Source organism: Astatotilapia calliptera, chromosome 23, assembly GCF_900246225.1.
Source record: "Astatotilapia calliptera chromosome 23, fAstCal1.2, whole genome shotgun sequence".
In the NCBI taxonomy this organism is placed as follows: domain Eukaryota; kingdom Metazoa; phylum Chordata; class Actinopteri; order Cichliformes; family Cichlidae; genus Astatotilapia; species Astatotilapia calliptera.
Genome location: NC_039323.1, coordinates 8,028,966 through 8,051,119, shown reverse-complemented (window position 1 = coordinate 8,051,119; position 22,154 = coordinate 8,028,966). Strand labels below are relative to the sequence as shown.

The 22,154-nt window shown below is 41.4% G+C and overlaps 1 protein-coding gene across 1 annotated transcript; it reads left to right on the top strand.

Annotated features, from left to right (window-relative positions):
• Positions 1-3,358: 3,358 nt before the first annotated feature.
• Positions 3,359-19,809, top strand: pdgfra (platelet-derived growth factor receptor, alpha polypeptide). The gene is made up of 29 exons (XM_026157732.1): positions 3,359-3,578; positions 5,902-5,977; positions 6,057-6,332; positions 6,499-6,771; positions 7,130-7,248; positions 8,081-8,240; positions 8,654-8,846; positions 9,068-9,183; positions 9,265-9,564; positions 9,638-9,904; positions 10,030-10,154; positions 10,251-10,419; positions 10,531-10,720; positions 10,877-10,992; positions 11,093-11,219; positions 11,318-11,514; positions 12,067-12,161; positions 12,476-12,608; positions 12,914-13,018; positions 13,365-13,475; positions 13,935-14,088; positions 14,706-14,866; positions 15,174-15,289; positions 15,817-15,939; positions 16,031-16,142; positions 16,226-16,325; positions 16,810-16,915; positions 17,652-17,884; positions 17,968-19,809. Exons 2-29 carry the CDS (start codon positions 5,920-5,922, stop codon positions 18,113-18,115), a joined length of 4,383 nt encoding a protein of 1,460 aa, XP_026013517.1. The 5' UTR covers positions 3,359-3,578; positions 5,902-5,919; the 3' UTR covers positions 18,116-19,809.
• Positions 19,810-22,154: the final 2,345 nt, after the last annotated feature.

Sequence of the window (22,154 nt, the reverse complement as noted above, 5' to 3'; positions counted from 1 at the left end):
AGACCACAGAACAAGTATATATAGAAGTGGGCAAAGGCTTTGACAGGTTAGATTGTCCTGCCTTGGGACTCGCATTTAGCCCAGGACCCCCGACGGCTGTGTGCTGAGAGAGCTTTGAGAGACAGCTACAGGGTTCCTCCGAGCGACAGAGAACGATTTAGTCACTGTTTCATTAGGCACTATTTGAACCTTTCAACTTATGGTGAATTAAAGGGGGCACGCTCAAATGGAAAGGCTCTGAGGAGGGATTACGTAGGAGGGGCCACTGGAAATTAGCTGACGCCTAATTTAACTCGTTTCTGTCAGAGTTTGGGATACATTCCTAATTGAGAGGGGAAGCAGGTGAAGTTTTGGTCCCACGCAGGCCCATTCAGAGTAGGAATAAATGGTCCCCATTCACATCCCGCTGGTGATCATATATTATTGGGGGAAAGCCATCTAATGAATATATATTGAAGTTCCTATTAATCGAATTAGAGTTCCCTTGCAGGTGTGAAAGACCAGTGCAGCATTTAAAGCTATTAACAATAGAATAAACCACAGTTTCGACAAAGACTCTCCCCCTTTTCAGCCCCACAGGACGTGACCTCAAACTGTAAGGTCTATATAATGATGGGCTGAAGCTCCTTTTTCCAGGTCGAACGGCTATCTCTTCTATAACTGTCACAATGACGAACTTTTCCGATCACACGGAGGTTACACAGATATTTGAAATAATGCCGGGCTGAGACTGTGGAGCATAAATTCTGCAGTAAAGGGACTATAGCAACCAATGCACAGAAAAACGAGAGCACTCCAAAGTCGTCCTGCGTCGGCCACCATTGAAAATACAGCAATTACGCATGACAAAAGACAATTAATAAGAGCGCTTTTGAGCCTGGTGCAGCTGCTGTCTCATGCGGAGAGATGGGCTGGAAGAAGCTGAAGTACCCGAGGGGGGTGTTGTCTTTTTTTTTTTCCTCCAAGAGAGGTCCACTTTATTTATTTATCAGCAGTGTAGCATTCAACTTCCGCACATATATCTATTCCATTCATTTAAATCACATATCAACGGGTTTCCCCTGGGACACACGCTCTGATCTCACGTTAAACACCTGAACGTTTTTACACTTAAACACATGGATCTGAAATTATGATACTGGGTTACTTTTTCGGACCAAGCTACAGTCGAAATGTGTATTATTTAGGCTATAGTAATTAACTAATATATTTATATGGTGGCCAATTTCCTTCTCTCTCTCTCTCTCTCTCTCTCTGTGTGTGTGTGTGTGTGCGTGTGTGTGTGTGTGTGTGTGTGTGTGTGTGTGTGTGTGTGTGTGTGTGTGTGTGTGTGTGTGTGTGTGTGTGCAAGACAAGGATGTGATAATTAATTATTACGTTGACCTTTCAAAAAGTCAAGTGGTTGCATCCATCTTTGTATAAACGGGGTCAGGTACATTCACACATGGAGCGCTATGGAGACCTCATATATTTGTATTAATATCAGCTTAAATGAACTTAACTACATATATTGTTGACTTTTGTATGCTGCATTGTTGATCCAAAATGAATCCCATTTTTTCCTTGTTTACACTGTTTGGAGGTTTTTGGAATTGTTTTTAATATACATCGTAATATAATGCGGGATTCTGGTGAATGTTTAGCATGTTGTGTATCATGCAGTCACTGTTTTCGTTTTCTATGATCTATAAAAATCAACTTAATGCCTAGCCTTTTAGAGAGGTTAGAGCTAAAAAAAAAAGAAAAAAAAAGAAAAAAAGAAAAAAAGAGGGTGTTGAATAGGTTACGGACAACGCTCAGTTCAGCACGCTGGACAGCTCTCGCAAGGCCCGCCCTCCAAAGGCCATCGTCCATCCAGTAGTTTAAGTACTCCATTTAAGTACTTATCATGTCTATGAGACGAAATGTTATGTTGGATATCGATGTTTGCTAAACTCAGTTGTGCATTGAGTTTGCTCTGGCAAGAAGCTGTTTTTTGCTTAAAAGGGATGTTTAAACACATATCAAATGGAGGGTGTAACGATTTTAGTTTCTCAGTCTTTTATTTATTTACATATATTATTTATTTTTATGTGTTTATTTGTTATGTAGCAACTGAACGTTGCTGTTAACATATAATTAATACCGCTATATTTTTTGTCAAAGCCCCCTGGTGGAGAGTTGGTGGCAAGACAGTCACCATGCAGGAACTGGAGTTATATGCAGTGTAGGCCTATATCTGGAATATTTAGGCGTTTGCTGTGCTTGTAATCTGTTGTGAAAATTAACTGTGATTATTTTTTCTTAAGAAATCTATTAGCGAAGCCTTGTATTTGCTTGATTTTGCTTTGAACTTATTCACACGAAGAAATAAGTAACTAAAACTTTTCCAGTTTACCTGTAATGTTTTACGGAAGTTAGAACTGTTGAAACTGAGCAGTTTTATCCCCCCAAACGAGGCAAAAACAGGTCTGAGCTGAGCTCTGGCTTCCGAAGTTGAGATCCTTTGTTTGGAGAACAAGGACACAGTTCTTTTCCCTAACATGTGGAAGTAATTGCGCCAAGGGGCCGTAGTTGGGGGTGGGGGGTGGGGGGTGAAACATCGGCCCCGGGGCCCTGCTCCATGCAAAGACAACGGTCTGATACCCCTCTGCTTTGCCAAGAGATAGGTGATTCATAGGGACCCATTCTTCTTTGTGAGCCCACCAGGAGAGGCCCGGGGTGTAGGGAGATACGGTGAAAAAATAATAGCCTTGGATGAGCACTCGGTAAACAGCTGACTCTCGTGTGTGTGTGTGTGTGTGTGTGTGTGTGTGTGTGTGTGTGTGTGTGTGTGTGTGTGTGTGTGTGTGTGTGTGTGTGTCCCTCATCGAGAAGGCTCTGTCCTTTGAGTCAGGGAGAGAGAAGAAGCAAAGACGAAAAGGTAGGTGGTGATATGGTGGTGTTGGAGCGCCCTCTATGCGTTCCGAGAGCCGCAGTTCGCGGTTTCTGACTGAGAACCTTGTTCACTGTAGGCTACGGGGATCCTGCAAGAAAACATAGATAAGTACGTTTTAATTTGAGGAAAACCCTTCTTAACATGAATCAGTAGTACAATCAGTCACAAAATACCATATCCATCAAAGCTAAACATCATCACATACAACATAGGTTCCCCAAAAGTATCTCATGAAGAGTTTTACTTTCAGAAGTTTTCGTATCCGACTAAAGTCCATTGAAAATGCCATTTTGTGCCCAGATTTCAGCGGGTATACACGTCCGACTCTTACTTTGAAAAGGGTCTCGGAGCTCGAAAGAAGAGAAAGGGAGGGGGGGGGGTCATTTCCTGGGAGTTATTTACTTTGAGACAGATGATTACTTTTTTTCGGTGGGAGGAGGGTGGACTGTAACATCGAATCAGTTACAGGTCGATGTAGCTGGAGCGCAGTAGTGAAGGCAGTCGTGGATGCGGACAGAGGGTGGCACATATGCTCTCACAGAGCAGGACCTCTGAGGATTATAACCGCTGCAAAGGACCCTTTATGCTGCGGCATTTGGAGTGACCAATTCATTGTGGATATACTTACACGAAAGGAATATAAAGCAGGGATTAGTATAAGGTAATTAAGGGGTCGATTGAAACTATTTTTCTTAGTCTTTTGAAAAGTTGTCTCGTTTTGATATAATTAAAGAGTGGGAAATCTACAGTAGATTACTGTTCTGTAAGATTAGATGGAGTTTAATTGTCTTCCTAATTAGTTTAGCCAGTTAATGCACTATATCATTTCGTATCATATTAATAGAAAAGTTGATCTAAAAGTTGCATTCACTTAATATGGATCGCAGGGAGCCCTTCGACCCTGCAATTTGTATGCAGGCTTTGCATTAAACAATCCAAAAGGATTTTGGGGTTTGATTTCCTCTCCCCCTTGCACCATATGGTCTCACCCCTGGACGCCAAGCGGAGAGATCATGCTGACTCTGCTGGATAAAAGCGCTCGGTTTTAGGCTCACAGCTGGAGGTGTCAATTCGAAGACTGAAGGCTCCATTGTGGGATGCTGCTTGGCATTTAATGAGAAACACATTGGAAATTGTACATCACATTGTTTTCTAGTCTGTCCCAGGAATGTGAGGAATTAAAATGGAAAATCTGTGCTGGTTGCACTTCAATAAGGCTGACTGGAGATTTCGAGCGGAGGCTGAACTGATCCAAGAGGAGAAAAAGAAGAAAGGAAGAACTTTTAGGGCCATGTCACCAACGGGTTTAACAGAGGAATACCGCTTGTGGTCAGAATTTCAAGAGTGAATTCTCACAAGAATTTAAAACATTTTAACTGTATTCGACAGTTTCTTAATTTTTTATGGAAAATTATGGTACATAACCGACCCGGTGAAAGTTGAGATAAGCCAATATCAGCTGTTGCTCAACTGTGTCCAAACCCAGCGGAGGATGCGTTTGCCTTGTGGCGCATTTGTCGAGTCTCCTGCTGGGAGAGCAGAGGAAATAAAAGTGGATCGGGACGTGCACGAAGTCTTACTGCCACTTTAGGCTCAGTCAGATTTACGCTCAGTGGCTACAGAATTCTTGCCAAGCCAATGCAATTGAAAAATCCTCTCTCGAAATTGTTTGAGACAACGCGAGTGTACAAACATGCCAAACGGATTAGGCATTTTGTCAACTGATTCCCACGCGAATATGTACTTTTGTGCACACTGGGTGCGCTAATTATAGAGCTAAACAAACCCAGGTTACCCATGGATAATTTAGTTCTTTTCGACTGAGCCAGAGCGGGCAGCCACAGGAAACAGCAAAGGGACCAGCAGCTGTATTGTCTGGGACCAGGGAAGTTATGCAGAAAATGGAATCTAGACCTCCCCGTCACATGCAAAACCTATTTTGAGATATAAAAAGAAAGAAAAATACTTAAAGTTAATTGAAGGGGAGCTTAATCTTTAGCAGAGTTTTCTTTGAGTGGGCCACTCAAATTATGTTCCCCCTGATTTACAAAAAAAAAAAAAAATCCCTGATCGCCCATCAGCTTCAAAGAATATGGGGATCATAGTTGCAGAGGTACCTGAAAAAGGCAGACATAACACGATCTTTGTAAAGAATTGTTCGGAATAATGGGCTAAATTTGAGAAGGTATCAGACCTGATTATCCAGACGATAACAGTGTTTTTATAGGTACATTTAGAATTGTAACAAAAAGGGGAGAAACAGAACAATGTGCAACCAATTTGTGCTTACATTCCATGCAAAAACTAAAATGTGCATTTATAAAACGAAAAGATAAGCTTTAGGAGAGCGAGTAAGCAAGGGGGGGGGGGGGGGGGGGGATTAGCTTGATGCACTTATAAGGCGGACTGTGTCGCCCTCTATCGATTGGGAGCAGCCACCACTGGCTCTTTTTACCCTCAAAAATGATATGAATTGCATGACAACTTTTTAATGACTAAATTGCAAAAATATGGCTTGTGTAGCAAATGTGATACATATTAAATATCATATATAATCAGATTAAAATTCGATATATTTTTATATATTTTGTCTAACAAACACTCCGTTATCAAAAAATTAAAGATTTCTGGCAGTTATTTCATGGTTCAGGTTAAAGGGTTAACGGCAGAATTGCGAGTCACAATTTGCGAATAGTAATTCTCCTCTTAATAAAATAATGGATGCATATCTGCAATAAATTTCACATGTGTACAGTTTCAGCACTAAAGCAATGTGTGGCACCAGAAATGTGCACGCATCATAGCAAGCGCATGCTCGATATAATTACTTAAAGTTGGGCTTAAAGGAAGTAGAAGTCAAAATTCAAAAGTGAAAACTCCACTGATCCATTTTTTTTAAAACATTAATGCTTTCAAATGGGATAAATCGTGTAAGATCGGATAAAGTTTCCTCGTCTTTAGTAAATAATCGTTTGTCTTTACAGGTCAAAGCATCCATAGTCATGGATTGGCTGAAGACGTTTGTCCTCTTTGGGGGCAGTTTGGTGGTTTTGGTTACAGGTAAGTAAAACAGTCTGCAGGTAAATCCTTTTGATAGTTTCCCAGCTGTTTCTCTGATGTTTACCAAACTGTCTCTTAGTTACCTCTGGACTGCCTCCACCAACCATCTTGTCTGACCAGGAGGAGTTTGTCCTACAGCGCAATTCCATCTTCAATATAAGCTGCACCGGTAAAAGAAACGTGGTTTGGGAGGAACCGCTGCCGAAAAATGCCCTGGTTTATCCGGGGTATTACACTTCAACACTCTTCATAGACAACGCAACTGTAGAAAACACAGGTTATTACACGTGCAAATATGAAGACCCGGATGAAGAACTGGAAGATGCTGAAGCAGAAATTTATGTTTTTGTCCCAGGTGAATATATTGGTCATATGTTATGCTATACCATATAACTTTTGCTCGGGCGGCTTACAGCACTAGAGTGAATTTGTGGGGGGTGTCGGTTTTTCGCGTTTAGCGGTCGCCCACATGCCATAGGCTGATGAAGCAAATTATAAAAATCTTCTTTTTTTAAACCTAGATCCACACGTTCCATTTGTCCCCGAGTTACCCAGAGACCTGGTTGTCTCCATGGACAATATGGACAATTATGGATTCAACATCCCATGTCGTGTGTCTCACTGGGACTCCTATGTCATCCTGAGAAAAGTCCCCAGTGGAGAGGCTATGCATGCCTTATACAACAACAAAGAAGGCTTCTTCTCAAACAACCTATCTCCTGGGCAGTACCAGTGTGAAACCAATGTGAATGACCAGATATTCCGAAGTTCTATTTACACTGTAATATCTAATGGTAAGTCAAGACAAGTGTAGTTGTAGTATGATATACTCTCTTTTTACTAAAAAAGAAATAGGAGCTATAGACATGGTAATGGCAGGATAAAGATAAAAAAAAAAAAGAATAACTGAACAGCTGGAAACACTCCTGTTTATGAAGAGAAGGCTACAGGGTGATCTCACTGCATGACATTATGTCATTATTACAGAAGTGGGATGACTTCACATGCATGTTTGCACTCTCTGTGTGTTTGTGTGTGTGTGTTGGTGTATAACCACCACTCTGCGATAAATCAAGTCACGGTAATCAGGCTGCCACACGTGATGTGAGAGATTGTGTTGCTGATAAATGCTCTCCGCTGGTCCCTCTTTAGACCCTATGGAGATAATAGCCAGTGAAGAGACGTTGCGAGCAGGGCAGCCTTTTAACATCACATGCATCGTTCCTTCTGGCCTGGACTTTCAACAGCAGTGGCTCCATCCTAAAAAACAGGCAAGATGCAGTCATTTCCCTCTGTGTTTTCCCATTTTAATTAAATTTAGTCTCCTATACAGCTTCAGCCACTCATCCACTTCATCTTGCAGTGTGTCCTTCTACCCAATGTCATTTCCAAGCCAGCAGTACTGAGCCTTAAATAAGAAAATAATGGTTTTGGACCCAAAGCTAGCAGTGGCAAGTGGAATATAGCTCAGAGGACAGCCTTTAGTGGTTACAAATTATGTGTTAGGAAAGCAGCAACTGAAGGTTGAGTCTTTATTGTGAGGATGTAAGCCAAACACAGCACTTTTGCATAGAGTTAACTGCCACAGCTATCTTGAGGGAAAGAAGCAGTTTAAAAGAAGGGCAAGAGAAACCATAGTAAATCTTTGACCCCACTGACTTTGAAACATGTCGGACAGATGTTATCTGCTCCTGTAAACCAGCTAAACATTTAATGCTTTTAATGCGTGTTACGTTGAAGGGTCAGAGCAAGTTGCATTTGTAACTTAAGTTTGTTTATATTCAGATAGTTAATCTATGTGCACATTTTGCATGGGATTCCTTTAAGCCCTTTTCCAGAGATGGTCAGGAACACAGGACTTATGACTCCTGGTTTTGGTCTCAGCTGCAATTACAGGCTCTTTAAAAGCCTCTGTGATCCTAATTTATCTCCTGTGGCCTAGCAAGTGTTTTAACCATTAGCCTTCAGCACCATGACATACAGATTCTGATATACAGATGTTGTATCTGCAAAAGGGAAAACTCTGTGAATTACAACATTCAGATATCATATTGCTAGTTTTTTTTTCTCTGGTGATCTCACACTGTTCTTTTGTGTCTATAGGCTAAGGATGCAGTTTTGATGAAGGAAACTTTTCCTGAGCGGGTCGTCTACATCCTCAGTATCCCACGAGCCGCCTCAGAGGACAGTGGCACCTATGAGTGCTCTGTTACAGACAAACGCGGTGAGGTCAGAGTCAAAAAGGTGGCTGTGACGGTCTTTGGTGAGTCATCCCCAAGAAACCTTTCCTAGATACCACCAATGAGTTTCCAGCAGAGCTGTAATAATGTGAATAACTGCGTAAACGGCCGACTTAAAATCAGTTATATCATATATATTTAACATTCTCATCATCATTCAGGTCAAATTAGTATTTTCCCATATGTACACAAAATGCTTTCAGCAGTGTGTGGAAGTCATTTTCTGCTATCCAACCATAAAACATCACCGCTGCTTTCAGCATCAGCTACTGTGTTTTATAGGATGGGTTCAACAGATGTGTGTCAGGTCTTCATTTCACCTTCAGCCTCCCTGTCAATGTGCCTTCTTCCCAGTCCTTGACTTGCACCACTGTTAACTTTCCTCACTCACTTTAACCCATTTTAACCTGCAGTCTTCTGCTTTTTCCTTTTGCAGAGGAGAATTCTTTTGTGGCCATGGACCACAGTGGGATTTTATCCACAGAATTTGTCCACAGTTTTGAGGAGACAGAGTTTACTATCATTATTGACGCATACCCAGCCCCCAAAGTGATATGGATGAAAGATGACAAAGACTTACAAGTGAACTACTACCTCTTTACTACGACTAGCCACCAGGGAGGAAATCGGTGAGGAAAAATATTCTTTGTTATTAGATTTATATGCAGGAAAATTCAACATTGACAGCAGTTATTTAGTTTGAAGGTCTTATGGTGGTTGTCCAGCATAACATCTCCCACAAGTAGTGGCAAAACTAGTAACATTAAAAAAAAAAAAAGACATGTATGACAATGAGATGTAAATGTGATTTTAGCATTATCCTTATTTAGCATATCATTTTCTTACCCAGGTATCTGAGCATTTTGAAATTCAGACATCCTCTGGAAAAAGACAATGGAAATTATACCATAATTGCTCAAAGTGGCTCTCACACTGCTCAGTTCTCCTTTAACCTGCACGTGAAAGGTAAGAAAGACAGACTGACAGACCATAGAGTATTTAGGACCTATAGAAGATTTATGACCCACTGTATTTGTCTTCTTTCAGCTCTCACTGCAGGAATGATCCCATCATCTTCAGTCCCTGTGCTGCTGCCAGAGCTGGACGAGATGGTAGTTACTCTCCACACCCCTTTCACCTTGACCTGTCATGGACAGGAAAAACTGGGCTGGGAGACGCCAATCAGTTTATCGGAGCAAACGCAGGAGGACTCCAACGGCTTGTTTTTCAGCACCATCACAGTGGATAGTGCCACCGCAAGCCACACTGGCTACTACACGTGCTTTTATAGTAGAACTATCACTGAGGATACAGCAGAATTTAGCAGAATCTACATTTATGTTCCAGGTATGGAGTAAACTGAGCTTGTGTGTTTTGTGTGTTTGATTTTATTTTATAATCTTGTTTTATTCCTACACAGACCCCGATGTCCCCTTTCTGGAATCACTGATACCTTTTGGCAACCACGTCCTGTCTGGATACGATGAGATGGAGATCCAGTGTCGAGTGTCTGATCCAAATGCTAACGTGACTCTGATTAACAGTGACACCCAGCAGCCTGTGCCTAGTATTTATGACAGCAAGAGGGGCGCTTTGGGGATATTCATTGCTGGAACCTATGTCTGCAAGGCCGTCATAAATGGACACGAATTCTACAGCGAGGAATATATTGTCCATGGTTGGACAGGTGTGTTTTCTTGTGTTCGTGAATATGTAAGACAAAGACACAAGTTTAGCATCCTACATGTTAATTCTAAGATCAAGATTTACCTCTATACCATCATTTTAACTCGATAAAACGTTGTATCACAGATGAGCTGGATGTTGAGTTGACAGCAAAAAAGACTGCTCTGCTGGTGGGCGACACAATAACTGTCACCTGTCTGGCTCGGGGATCTGAGATTCTGGAAGATCACTGGAAGTATCCCGGCAAACTGGTGAATGCACACGTCATTTTGACTCCATCTGTATTTAATGTTGTTTTAAAATTGTTTGTAACTGAGCATCTCTGATGTTCCCTTTTTGTTTGGCAGGCAAATCGTGGTACAAAAACAGTGCGAGAAAATAAGAGAACTCAGGAGATCTTTTATACCCTGACCATCCCACAAGCTTCAACCAAAGACAGCGGCATCTACTCTTGCTCCATCACTGACATACTGAGTAACAGGGGCCAGACGAAACAACTAGCTATTCAAGTTTATGGTATAAAACCTTCCTTATCCAGAGTGAATATCATGTATACTATTTCTGAAGTCTTTCTTTTTACAATGATATATTAGTGATTATCTTTTGGACTCTCTTCATGTCTCACAGCAAGTGATATCTTGTCCATCAAGCCGGAGTTCAGAGAATACGAATCTGCAGCGCTGGATAAAGTCTGTGAGTTCAGGGCTGTTGTCAACTCCTTCCCAAGTGTTCATGTCAGCTGGTTTAAAGATGGCTACCCACTCAGCTATGTGACTGCAGAGATCTCCACCAGCCTTCGGCAGATCAATGAAACCAGGTGAAAAGCCACTAATGGCAGCAGAGCTAATGACAACCTCAAAGTAAAATTCTCATGCATTAGCTAGTTTACCTTTTAATTAGTTAGAGTTGATGCGACTGTGAGCTGTCACTACTGGGTGCTTATTGGAACTTCTGGTTGTGTTGTTCTTTACAGCTACAGGAGTGTTCTCACCCTGATCCGAGCCAAGGAGGAGGACAGCGGGAACTACACCATGCGGGTGGATAACGGAAACCAAAGTCGTGATATCAGTTTAATCCTTGAAATCAAAGGTCAGAGAAATCAATTCCCTATGATTACTGCTCTGACAACCTTTTAGCCTCAGTTAAAGTCTGTTTTTTTTTTCTCATGCTTACACTGACTGTGTTACAGTGCCTGCAGTCATTGTTGATCTGATGGACGTTCACCATGGCTCACCTCAAGGCCAGTCTGTGGTTTGCATTACCAGAGGGCAGCCGACACCCACGGTGGAGTGGTTTGTCTGCAAGAATATCAAACAGTATGTGCAGTCTTCTTTGAGAAAACATTCATTTGTTCCTGGACCTCTCTATATACACACATGCTCTACATAGTCTTTTTACTGCTGTTACCATCCAGTTGCGCTAATGATTCGTCTTCGTGGGTGCCCATCCCTGCCAACTCCACTGAGATCACATTGGACTCACACATTGATGAAGACAATAACCTGGAGAGCCAGGTCATGTTTGGTCATCTGGAAAGCACAATGGCAGTGCGCTGCCTGGCCAGGAACGAAATGGCTGTTGTCAGCAGGGAGGTCAAACTGGTGTCCAATGGTGAGAGCACACAAATATATTTCACTGCATCCTCTTCAATAACCTCCTTTTTTTAACCTAGCTTTGAAATGATGTTGTTTTTTCCACCTTTTATCCTCCAAATTTCCTTTAATTTTTGATGCTCAGGGTGTGATGTGCTCTGTAAAGACTGTTTAGGGCTAGCTTAGCTCTGCCAGTGTTGTAGCAGCTGTCAGCTGATGACATTTTAGTCGCACAACTGATGGTGAGTCATCAGGAAGGGGCTCTTCTTCTGACAGCTAATTTTGGGACTCCAGGAATCACTAGGCCATTTGGTCCTTTCAAATGAGCTTTACAATTTCACCCCCATCTCCCTACAACAGCTCCTCATCTCCACCCCATCCCCCCCACTTCTGTGTTGTTTTCTCAACATGACTTTTTGGCTTAACTCTCTGCGCACCCTGTGGTTTTCATATTTCTTATGCAATAAATAAAGCAAATTTCACTGCAAGAATTTCAGTAGACATGCTGCATCCACGTGATTAATGCGTGATCCATTTAACATGTGTGACTGCTGGATTTCCTCTTGAACAGGCCCTCACCCTGAGCTGACTGTAGCTGCTGCTGTGCTGGTGCTCCTGGTCATTGTCATCATCTCACTCATTGTCTTGGTTGTTATCTGGAAACAGGTATTGTTGTGATCATTTTTGCATTTTATCCCCACTTCTCACCTGCTCACCAGTTCATCCATTTCTCTTTTTTCAGCATACATAATGAACTGCAGATTTTACTCTGAGCTTTCAACTGGACACTGTTAGTCTTTTCACCTGCAAGATATTTCAATATTGCATAATCAGCTCCTGAATTTAAAATTTCCTTTCGAGACAATAAAGGAAATTTAATTAGTGGGTGGATCTGCAAAACAAAGACCCCAATACTGTTAGAACAAAAGTAAATTTGCAAATGTTAATTAACCATCTTTTATGCGTTCTTTGTCTCTCAGAAACCACGATATGAAATCCGCTGGAGGGTCATAGAATCTGTGAGCCCAGACGGTCATGAGTACATCTATGTGGATCCCATGCAGCTTCCCTATGACTCCAGATGGGAGTTTCCCCGTGACAGACTTGTGCTTGGTGAGCTGACAGTCATTTTTTATATGCTAACTCTATAGAGGCTCTGTGGCCTCCCTGCTGGGATGTTCCAGCCAGGATGGCTCACTCTTTCTTTGAAGTTAGGGTGCGATAAACTAATCCAGCTTGAGGTTTTTCTGCCTGGGATTTGTTTTGAGTCAGTGATCAAGGGGACAGTCAATCACTGGAAAGAGTCACAGATGAGAGAGCAGAAGCATGCAAAGTGTATGGATGTGTTTGTATGCCTGAGCAGTTTCTTTTGTTTTTATTACAAGGAAACTGATCCTCTGTTGTTGCGTCTTTCACAGGTCGTATCTTGGGCTCTGGAGCCTTTGGGAAGGTGGTAGAGGGCACCGCCTATGGGCTCAGCCGCTCCCAACCTGTCATGAAGGTGGCAGTGAAAATGCTGAAACGTGAGTTTAACAGTTGCCATGTCATAACTGACTGAATTCAGTGGTAAATAAAATAAGCCTTGAAAAAATTCTAACAATGAATTCAGTCAGTGGTACAGGCCTGTCTATATACATTACATATATTACTGGGAAAACAGCTGACAGCTCATTTTATTTGTTGAAGGAACTCAAGGGGGTGGTAAAGTGAAAGCTGTAAAGACACTATAGTGAAGACAGGACACTACAGTGAAAGATTTTTGTCTTTAGTCCCATATCTTATGATAAAAGTCTTTAGATATGGGACTGAGTGGCTTGTTGTTGGTTTGACTGAGTGTGTGATAGTCATGCTTGCTGTACCTTCTTTCAGCCACAGCACGCTCCAGTGAGAAACAGGCCCTGATGTCTGAACTCAAGATCATGACTCATCTTGGACCCCATCTCAACATTGTTAACCTCCTGGGAGCATGCACCAAGTCAGGTAAATAACCCACACAAACCAAGGACATAAAGACACATAAACACATACACACACACACACACACACACACACACACATAGAGACACATGCACACACTCACTTTCATAAGCAAACATGTAAGGTAGTATAATGACTGTTTATCATAACCACTGTTGCCTCTCCTATGTAATTTAGTCACCACTTTACAAAGACACACAAACAATAACACCCACATTTGTATGCACGCACTCACACAAACACTCTTTCAGATTTGGGAACTGCAGACATTTACAATTGTAACAGCCCAAAAAGATTGACAGCCTTCCTCAGCTCTTGCTGGGTGTGGTATTTTAATAGGCTTTTTATGGGAAAGTGGAGGCTTGCCCTCTTGACTGTGCTTTTAGGCTTTTATGAGCCTCTGATAAGATTAGCCTGCAGACTGACGCCAATGCACGACTTCATCTTCTGTGTTGTTCCCAGGCCCTATCTACATTATCACTGAGTACTGCTTCTATGGGGACCTGGTTAACTATCTGCACAAGAACAGGGAGAACTTCCTCAGTCTGAACCCCGAGAAGAACAAGAAGGAGCTGGATATCTTTGGAATCAACCCTGCAGATGAAAGCAGCAGGAGGTACAACATATAGAAGATATTTCTCACATCTGCACATATATCACAAATAATGTATTTTCATTTGTGGAATGATATTTTTTTTTCCATGCAGACAGTTATCAAAAGGTACTTTGCAAAAAGACCAAACATCCTCAAGTCTTTACAAGCCCAAGCAACCGTTTACAACACATGCACTCACATTGTCCATCTACCCCCAATCAGTAACTCTATCACCAGTTTCTCCATGGTTGAGGAGGTTGTCTGGCATCTTTGCCTAATCAGATCACAGTCTGAAGTGGTCTCCGCTTTCAATTTAATTGCGTTACTATGGAGGTACCTGTTAATTGTGTCCACCCAAATCCTCATGGTAAAATAGCAGCCCTCTCTTGCTCTCTTTTGAGGCTCATCTGTGTTGATGGATGACTCAGTGACCACACCTCAAAATGACCATAACACAATTTAATCCTGGCTACCATGTTATCCTCAACCACATCTTCCTCTAACCTCAGCCTAGGGGAGTGAGAGGATTTAAGGACACACACACATATAAACTGACATGCATGCACATAATTTGTAGAATGTATTTTTGCTATAGGTTGCCATCACTAAAAACGTTCCTTTCTTGTCTTTGCTCCCAGTTATGTGATCCTGTCATTTGAAAGCAAAGGGGACTACATGGATATGAAGCAGGCTGACAGCACTCAGTATGTGCCCATGTTGGAGATGAGCAATGCCTCCAAGTACTCAGACATCCAGCGGTCTAACTATGACCATCCACCCTCGCAGAAAGACTCGAGTGGTACGCACCGTCTTCCTGTCCTGCTTCTTGCTCTGCCCTCAGAGTTATTGATGTGGACTTGTTTGGCCTTGGTGCTATGTTTGAGTCAGTGTTTTAGCCAGGGGGTACACCCTGTCAGAATTTTAGGACTGGTAAAACCCTGCAATTACATGGAGAGGATAATTGCAGCACATGCATAATAATGCCTCATTTCTCCCTGCCATTAGTAAAAGCCAGGTTTGCGCAGGCAGTGCTATATTTGCAATACACGTTGAACATATACTCGCATAACGCTTCAGGGTGTGTTTGCGTGTGTTTTCTAAACCAGAAGGTGAAATGGAAATCATGCTGTCAGACGACGTAAATGAAGGCCTCACCACCACTGACCTGCTCAGCTTTACCTACCAGGTGGCCAAAGGCATGGAGTTTCTTGCCTCCAAAAATGTAAGTTTAAAAGAATTTTTTTTCACGCACAGATCTACAACCTTGCATTCCCCTGCTTCCCTCTGCACTAATCGCAGATTATAGGTTTTGTGCTTTGACCTATATGAAGACAGCCATACTGGCCAAAGGGGCGAACTAAGGAAATCAGTGGTTGTGTGATAAGCAGTCCCGTGAAGGCTGCTGAGCCCACTCCAGAGAGCGGCCAGGAACCGAATATAGTAGCAGCACAGCCAGAGCTAGAATTACCAGACAGGGACGCACTGCAGCCAGAAGTTTTTCATTCAGCTTCATAGTTATTATCCCTAAATATCCAGTGGTCACAGACATCCCTCCAACTGGCATGTATACACAAAGAGTATGCTTCATAAAGCATTATGAAACTGCATTAAAAATGTGCTTGAGAGAGTAGCTATGGGAGCAGAGTGTACTGGTTTGAGCTCGAAGAGAATATGAGTTTAAGAGAGAACTGAGAACAGCTATGTCGTTCAATGAAGTGCTAATCAAGTTTCCTTACTTTCTTACAACAGTGTGTACATCGAGACCTTGCAGCCAGGAATGTCCTTCTCTCTCAGGGCAAGATAGTGAAGATCTGTGACTTTGGACTGGCTAGAGATATCATGCATGACAACAACTATGTATCCAAAGGGAGCGTAAGTGTTTCTTCTCCGGACAAATTATACTGCAGTTTAAAAAATAACAGATTCAACAATAGCTGAAGATTTTGTTTCTGCCGTAAAACAGACTTTTCTCCCGGTGAAGTGGATGGCACCAGAGAGTATTTTTGATAACTTGTACACCACTCTGAGCGACGTGTGGTCTTACGGCATCCTCCTCTGGGAGATATTCTCCCTAGGTGAGTCCCAGCAAACCTCTGTTAAAGAAAAGAAAATCCAAATATTGGTTGAGAAACTCACGTGAAAATGTCTCTGTGCAAAGGTGGCACCCCGTACCCAGGGATGGTGGTGGACTCGAGTTTCTACAACAAGATCAAGAGTGGATACAGGATGTCAAAACCAGAGCATGCACCTCATGATGTGTATGTAGGGGTTCACGTAATGGTTATACAGTTGCTTTGTTGGGGTGTTCATTTCTGTGCTGTGATATACACCAGCGGTCCCCAACCTTTTTTGCGCCACGGACCGGTTTATGCCCGACAATATTTTCATGGACCGGCCTTTAAGGTGTCGCGGATAAATACAACAAAATAAAACTAGTACCGGTACCGAAAAAAAGAAGATTTATTCATAACACACGTGAAAAGACCAAGGAAAACCGAGTAAACGATAACAAAATAACGCTGAAAACCGATAAAAACCCTGAAAACTATACATTTCACACCTGAGCCTCAACTCTCACAGCCCGGTACCAAACGACTCACGGACCGGTGCCGGTCCGAGGCCCGGGGGTTGGGGACCGCTCATATACGGCATCTCGAATCTGTCAAGATAAACTTACAAAGTGCAAGACAGCTTGTATGTTCTCGACGATTGCATCAGATCACATGTTTGTTGCTTTTTCAGGTATGAGATGATGATGAAGTGCTGGAACAGTGAGCCAGAGAAGAGGCCATCTTTCCTGGGTCTGAGTGAAACAGTAGCTTCGTTGTTACCCTCCAGCTACAAGAGGGTGAGTCTCCTTGTGACCTCTTACAGCCTCAGAGCTCTGTGGAAACTTAACACCTGCTTTCAAGATTTACCTCTGCTCATTCTTGACCTCATGGTTGGACGTGTGCATTCTGTTACCTTTTTATTTTTTTCATTTTCTAGCTGTTTATTGGCTTTTTAGGTATCATTTACCAAGCATGTGTTTAAAATGCAAGCTGTGTATTTAAAGCCCTTTCCACTCTCTCTGCATTTGGATATTTTTTTCAAGCTCTCTCGCTTTTTCTTAAAAAAACAAAAAAACCACACACACACATGGAAGCACACAAACCTACAAGTGATTAGAGTTCAAATGCAGCAGCTGGATGTCAGAGCAGCTGGCCTAATGACACAGCCTCAGTTCTTGCCTCCACCACCCAGTCTTAATGACCCCACTACACATGGCATATCAAACCGGCCACACCTCTGCCTTCCCCACAGTGTAAATGGCTGGTGGCAGAACACGAACCAGCTCCTGTTTTAGCACCTCACGCTAGCATGAGATATGTAATTTTCAGTTTAGATTGCACCATCCAGCTGGCAAATGAGCTAGTGATTACACACAACATACCGCACTTCTCCAGTCCTGTGGCTCCATAGTTCTATGGTTATTCTGTGAATTGAATCATCATTGCTTTTGTGCAACAGGAAAAAGTTATATCTTTTGTTTCCACCCTGTATTGGTATCTAGTTCTAATGGGCCCATGCTGTTTTTGATTCAGCAATACCAAAGAGTAAACCACGAGTTCCTGAAGAGCGACCACCCTGCGGTTACTCGGGTATGCATGGAAAATGAGGACTACATTGGGATTGCCTACAAAAACCAGGGGAAGCTGAAGGACAGAGAAAGTGGCTTTGATGAACAGCGGTTGAGCTCTGACAGTGGCTACATCATTCCCCTTCCTGACCTGGACCCTATATCTGATGAAGAATATGGAAAGAGGAACAGACACAGGTAAAAGTCAGTGACTTTTGCTACAGCTCACAGTGTTACGCTTTAGATGCGATTAACTTGTGTGTTATTTATGCCCCCTGTAGCTCTCAAACATCTGAAGAGAGCGCCATTGAGACAGGCTCCAGCAGTTCCACCTTTGCTAAGCGTGAGGGTGAGACTCTGGAGGACATCACGCTGCTGGATGAGATGTGTCTAGACTGTAGTGACCTGGTGGAAGACAGCTTTCTGTGACAACTGCTCAGCCTATAAAGCATTGGCAGAAAAGACAAGGGGTGTGAGGATATGGGAATCTAGAGAAAGACCTGTAAATGAACCAAAGACTGTTCTGTCAACCCTCTAGCCCCGCCATCCCTCCTATCAGTCACCCCATCAGAGAGAGAGGACAGAACAAAACCACTTCAGTATCTGGATGACTCTGTGGTGACATCGCTACCCCTCGGACATTGCCCCCCCGTCCCCGTGGGCTGGAGATGAGAGTGAGCAGAAAGTTACCTTAAAGAACTCAGAAGACTCAGAGCCTGTGTGTTGGAGACATCTAGATAAAAAGATCTAATTTGTCTTTGTACTTTGCAGAGCTTTATTCTATCGGGCATTCTTTTAACAGCAATATAAGCAACAAGGGACAAATTAAACATGTTAGTCAGAACTTTGATTGAACACCGCGGGACGTCATTCATATGGTATCTATAAAACCACTATAGTGCACTATTTAAACTATATGATTCCAACACTAGCAACAACTTTGGCAGGTAAACACACTCCATACTCACCTGCTGCAAGAGAAGCACCTGATGCTGGTACAATCAGTAGCAATACTTGGATTTTAAAGCACAAAATTTGGACTATGTGCATTTTTTTTGTATATAACCATTTAATGTATTCAGTGGTTAAGTACATACAGTAATTCAAATTTATTTTTTTACTTTATCAATATATAAACATGTTTAGTTTGTGAATACCAAGTAGATTTTTACCACAGCGGTTTGTATGGTTCGGAGAAATGAGCTTCTGAGTTGCTTCTTGGCGCTGCGCTTTTTGCAGAAATACAAATTCAAACATTTGTTCTCAGATAAAGTCCCCAGTCATATCTGTCATATAGGCTTTGTCTAACGAAGTGTGATTGTAATGTAAATAGCTTCAGAGTTGTTATATAAGAAAGAATTATTGGGATAGCACTCAAATATTTTATAAACACATATTCAACTTGTCCACCCTTATTCACCCGATTGAAGACAATAATTTTGTGAAATCCATTACAAAAAAGGAGATAATTCTCCTTTCTTCAGTCAGAGAAACATTAAAACATCACAGTAGACAGTCAAAAATATTCGTTTTCTCATGCAAATATGGGAATCATAAAATAATAGAGATCAAAAGGCATTTGTATCAGTAAATATGGCAGCATGGCCAATAAAAAGTATATAGTGCTTTACCAGAAGGTTACATCCTCTAACCTCATATTTTATCTGTTGTCCTGATGTCTATTAGCAGGTTCTAGTTATAAGAAGACAGTAGATAAACTACAGATTCATTTTTATATGATGTCATACATCAATTATCTGTAGACTCTTTATAACCCTCTGTATCTTCCTGCTGCTGAACCAGCTGTGCCACTGCCTCCTTCTCTTTTACTGTGACATAAACTACGTACGGTTGTTGCACTTTCCTGTCTTTTTGTCTTACTGTTGTCGTTTGATGTTGCTGACAAATTAGCTCTCGTCTAGTTTTGGTCTTAGATGCTTATGGCAGGCTGTATGGATGTGAATGTTTGTGGTGCGGTTGAGTGATGTGTTGTCATCAGTACCCTACCTGTAAGTAAAGGTAATCACACCCAGTATGATGATTCAATACTGTGCTTCATTATTTTACATCATGTACATTCAGATGATTTATATTTCAATAAATGATTTATAATGTAAAAAAAATCATGTTCTATTGCTCTTTGTGATTTTTAAGCATTGCACACCCAAACAAAAAATATATAGGAATAGAAAAATTTTTCTGAGGCATTTTTCATTACAGAATAAAGAAAAATAAAGTGATCAATTAAAAAAATGTGCTTACAGAGATATAACATGCCATGAAGATGCAGCGAAATAGATTCCCTACATCTGACTGTAATATTCTAATAAACCAATATAAATTGCAAAAGGAACAGAATTGCCTTTTGCCTAAATCAGGTTCCTTTGTGAGTGCGCATGCGCCATTAGCGTGCTGCCTGCTGTAACCCCTAATTTCCCTCGGGATGAATAAAGTATTCTGATTCTGATTCTGATCATACGCACACAAACAAATATACACAAATAACCAACAATGGAAGAAATACTCTGATCCTCTCCTTGAAGTACTATACACAGATTTTACTGAGTAAAAGTATTAAAGTAGACATGAAAGACAATTTCTGCATAAAAAATGTCACTGTGTGGTCAGCAGTTTAATGTGAGACAAAGATATGTTATTTTTCATCTTTTGTTACAAAATCTCATTTTCAAAACGCATTTATTCAAAATGTAAATTCTAATTTATCTCAAGTGACCCCAACTGGTCATTGCTTTCATGCAAGCAACAGTGTGACAAAGAGGTGGAGACTTATTGTTACAACAGAACAAACTGTATTTATATACTGTAATACGATGTTAATCTAAATATAAAGTGGAACTTCAAATATCTATTAATGTGAAATAACTGGATGAAGACAAATTCTACAAAGTAGAATAAAATGAAAATATTCATGTCAAGCACAAGTATTCCAAAATTGTACTTTAGCATAGTGTTTCAGCAAATTACTTAGTTGTATCACTTCACATCACTCATATTTTATGTGCCAAAAAGAGGTTAATAAGATAACATAACCCCAAACATTGTCAATATACTGTGCAATCTAAGACACTGCCACAGGGGGGCAAAGATATCTCCTCATGAATCACCTTGTGAAATCGCCATAAAGTATAAGGTCATACATGGTGCTGTTCTAGTTTATCATTGTCCGTGCTTTAGTGTCTGTTTGTGTGCTTCACTACTAAAAAAAAAAAACAACAACAAAAAACCCCTTCAATTGCATTTGGAGACACTACAAGTGAGTATTAGCTGTCATTGACCGACCCTCCACAAGGGGGAGGTAGTATCAAGATAATGCTATATGCGTTCAGGAGGGCCTAAGGGGGATGGCAACATAATGCAGATCTGTCCTCTCTCCACCTCCTTACAATCAACCTTAGCTGTTGTGATGAGGATGTTGCTTGAGAAAGAGGCAGCTGTGCCGGCATCACTCCAAAGCCATGTGCACCTGTAGGCCATTAGAAATAGAGCCTTAAGCCTCCAGAGCTACAATCTAAAGCTGTTTTCTGCCATAAAGCAATAACTAACGCAATAAATTAATTTGTGGTGAATTGCCAGCTATTTGCCGTTTGGGAATGGATTTTTTTTTTTTTATCACTCTGGTTGTATTCTTTTATAACTTTACCACCATCTGCACTGCTATACACCGTTAACAGCAAAAGCAACTTTTCTGACTTATTTATTTGGGGCCTGTTTTCCCAGTTTTATTTTGAGTCTTCTGTTTGCTCAAGCTGTTGAACCCTGAAGGCGAACCTGTACTTGTACACAAAAGGGTCAATATCTGCTCAAACCCACAGCTGTGAAGGAGCTTATTCTGAAGAGTCTTGTTTTGATAAACCTCTAGTAAACATGCCCGCATGTAAAAATACTCCACATGCAGATTGTCTTATAACCAAAATGAACTAGCATTACGTTCAGTTTTTGTTTTGTTCTATTTGTAATTTTATTGCATTTACATTAGCACCAAAAAGCAAACCATTTGAAAAAACAAAATCTTTTCAGTGATGAAACTGAGAGAGTCAGTCAAAGGAAAACCTGGTTGTCTCTGTCAGCAGGCAGCTGCTTGCAAACAAAACAAGTATTTGTTACTAGCTTCTAAAAAGTTCAAGATAATATTCCTAAAGTTTTATTTTTATTTGCATTGGAAACTTTGTTCGAGTGGTGGAAAGATACTAGCCAACCCAACCCCCAACGATGATAACAAATGCTCCATTCAGACAACTTTGCCTGCCGTGAGACATGCAGACATGCATGCAAAGTGTTGTGGTGAACTTTGTGCAATAAAATAACAGAAGGAACTGCTGCATGTATGAATACATTTTATTTCATGAAATATATCTGATCAAATTTTGGTCCTTGTTTGCATTCCTGAATTCAAAAACCTGTTTCAGTTAAAAGGAAATAAAATGCTCTTTTATCCAAGGGAGTCAAT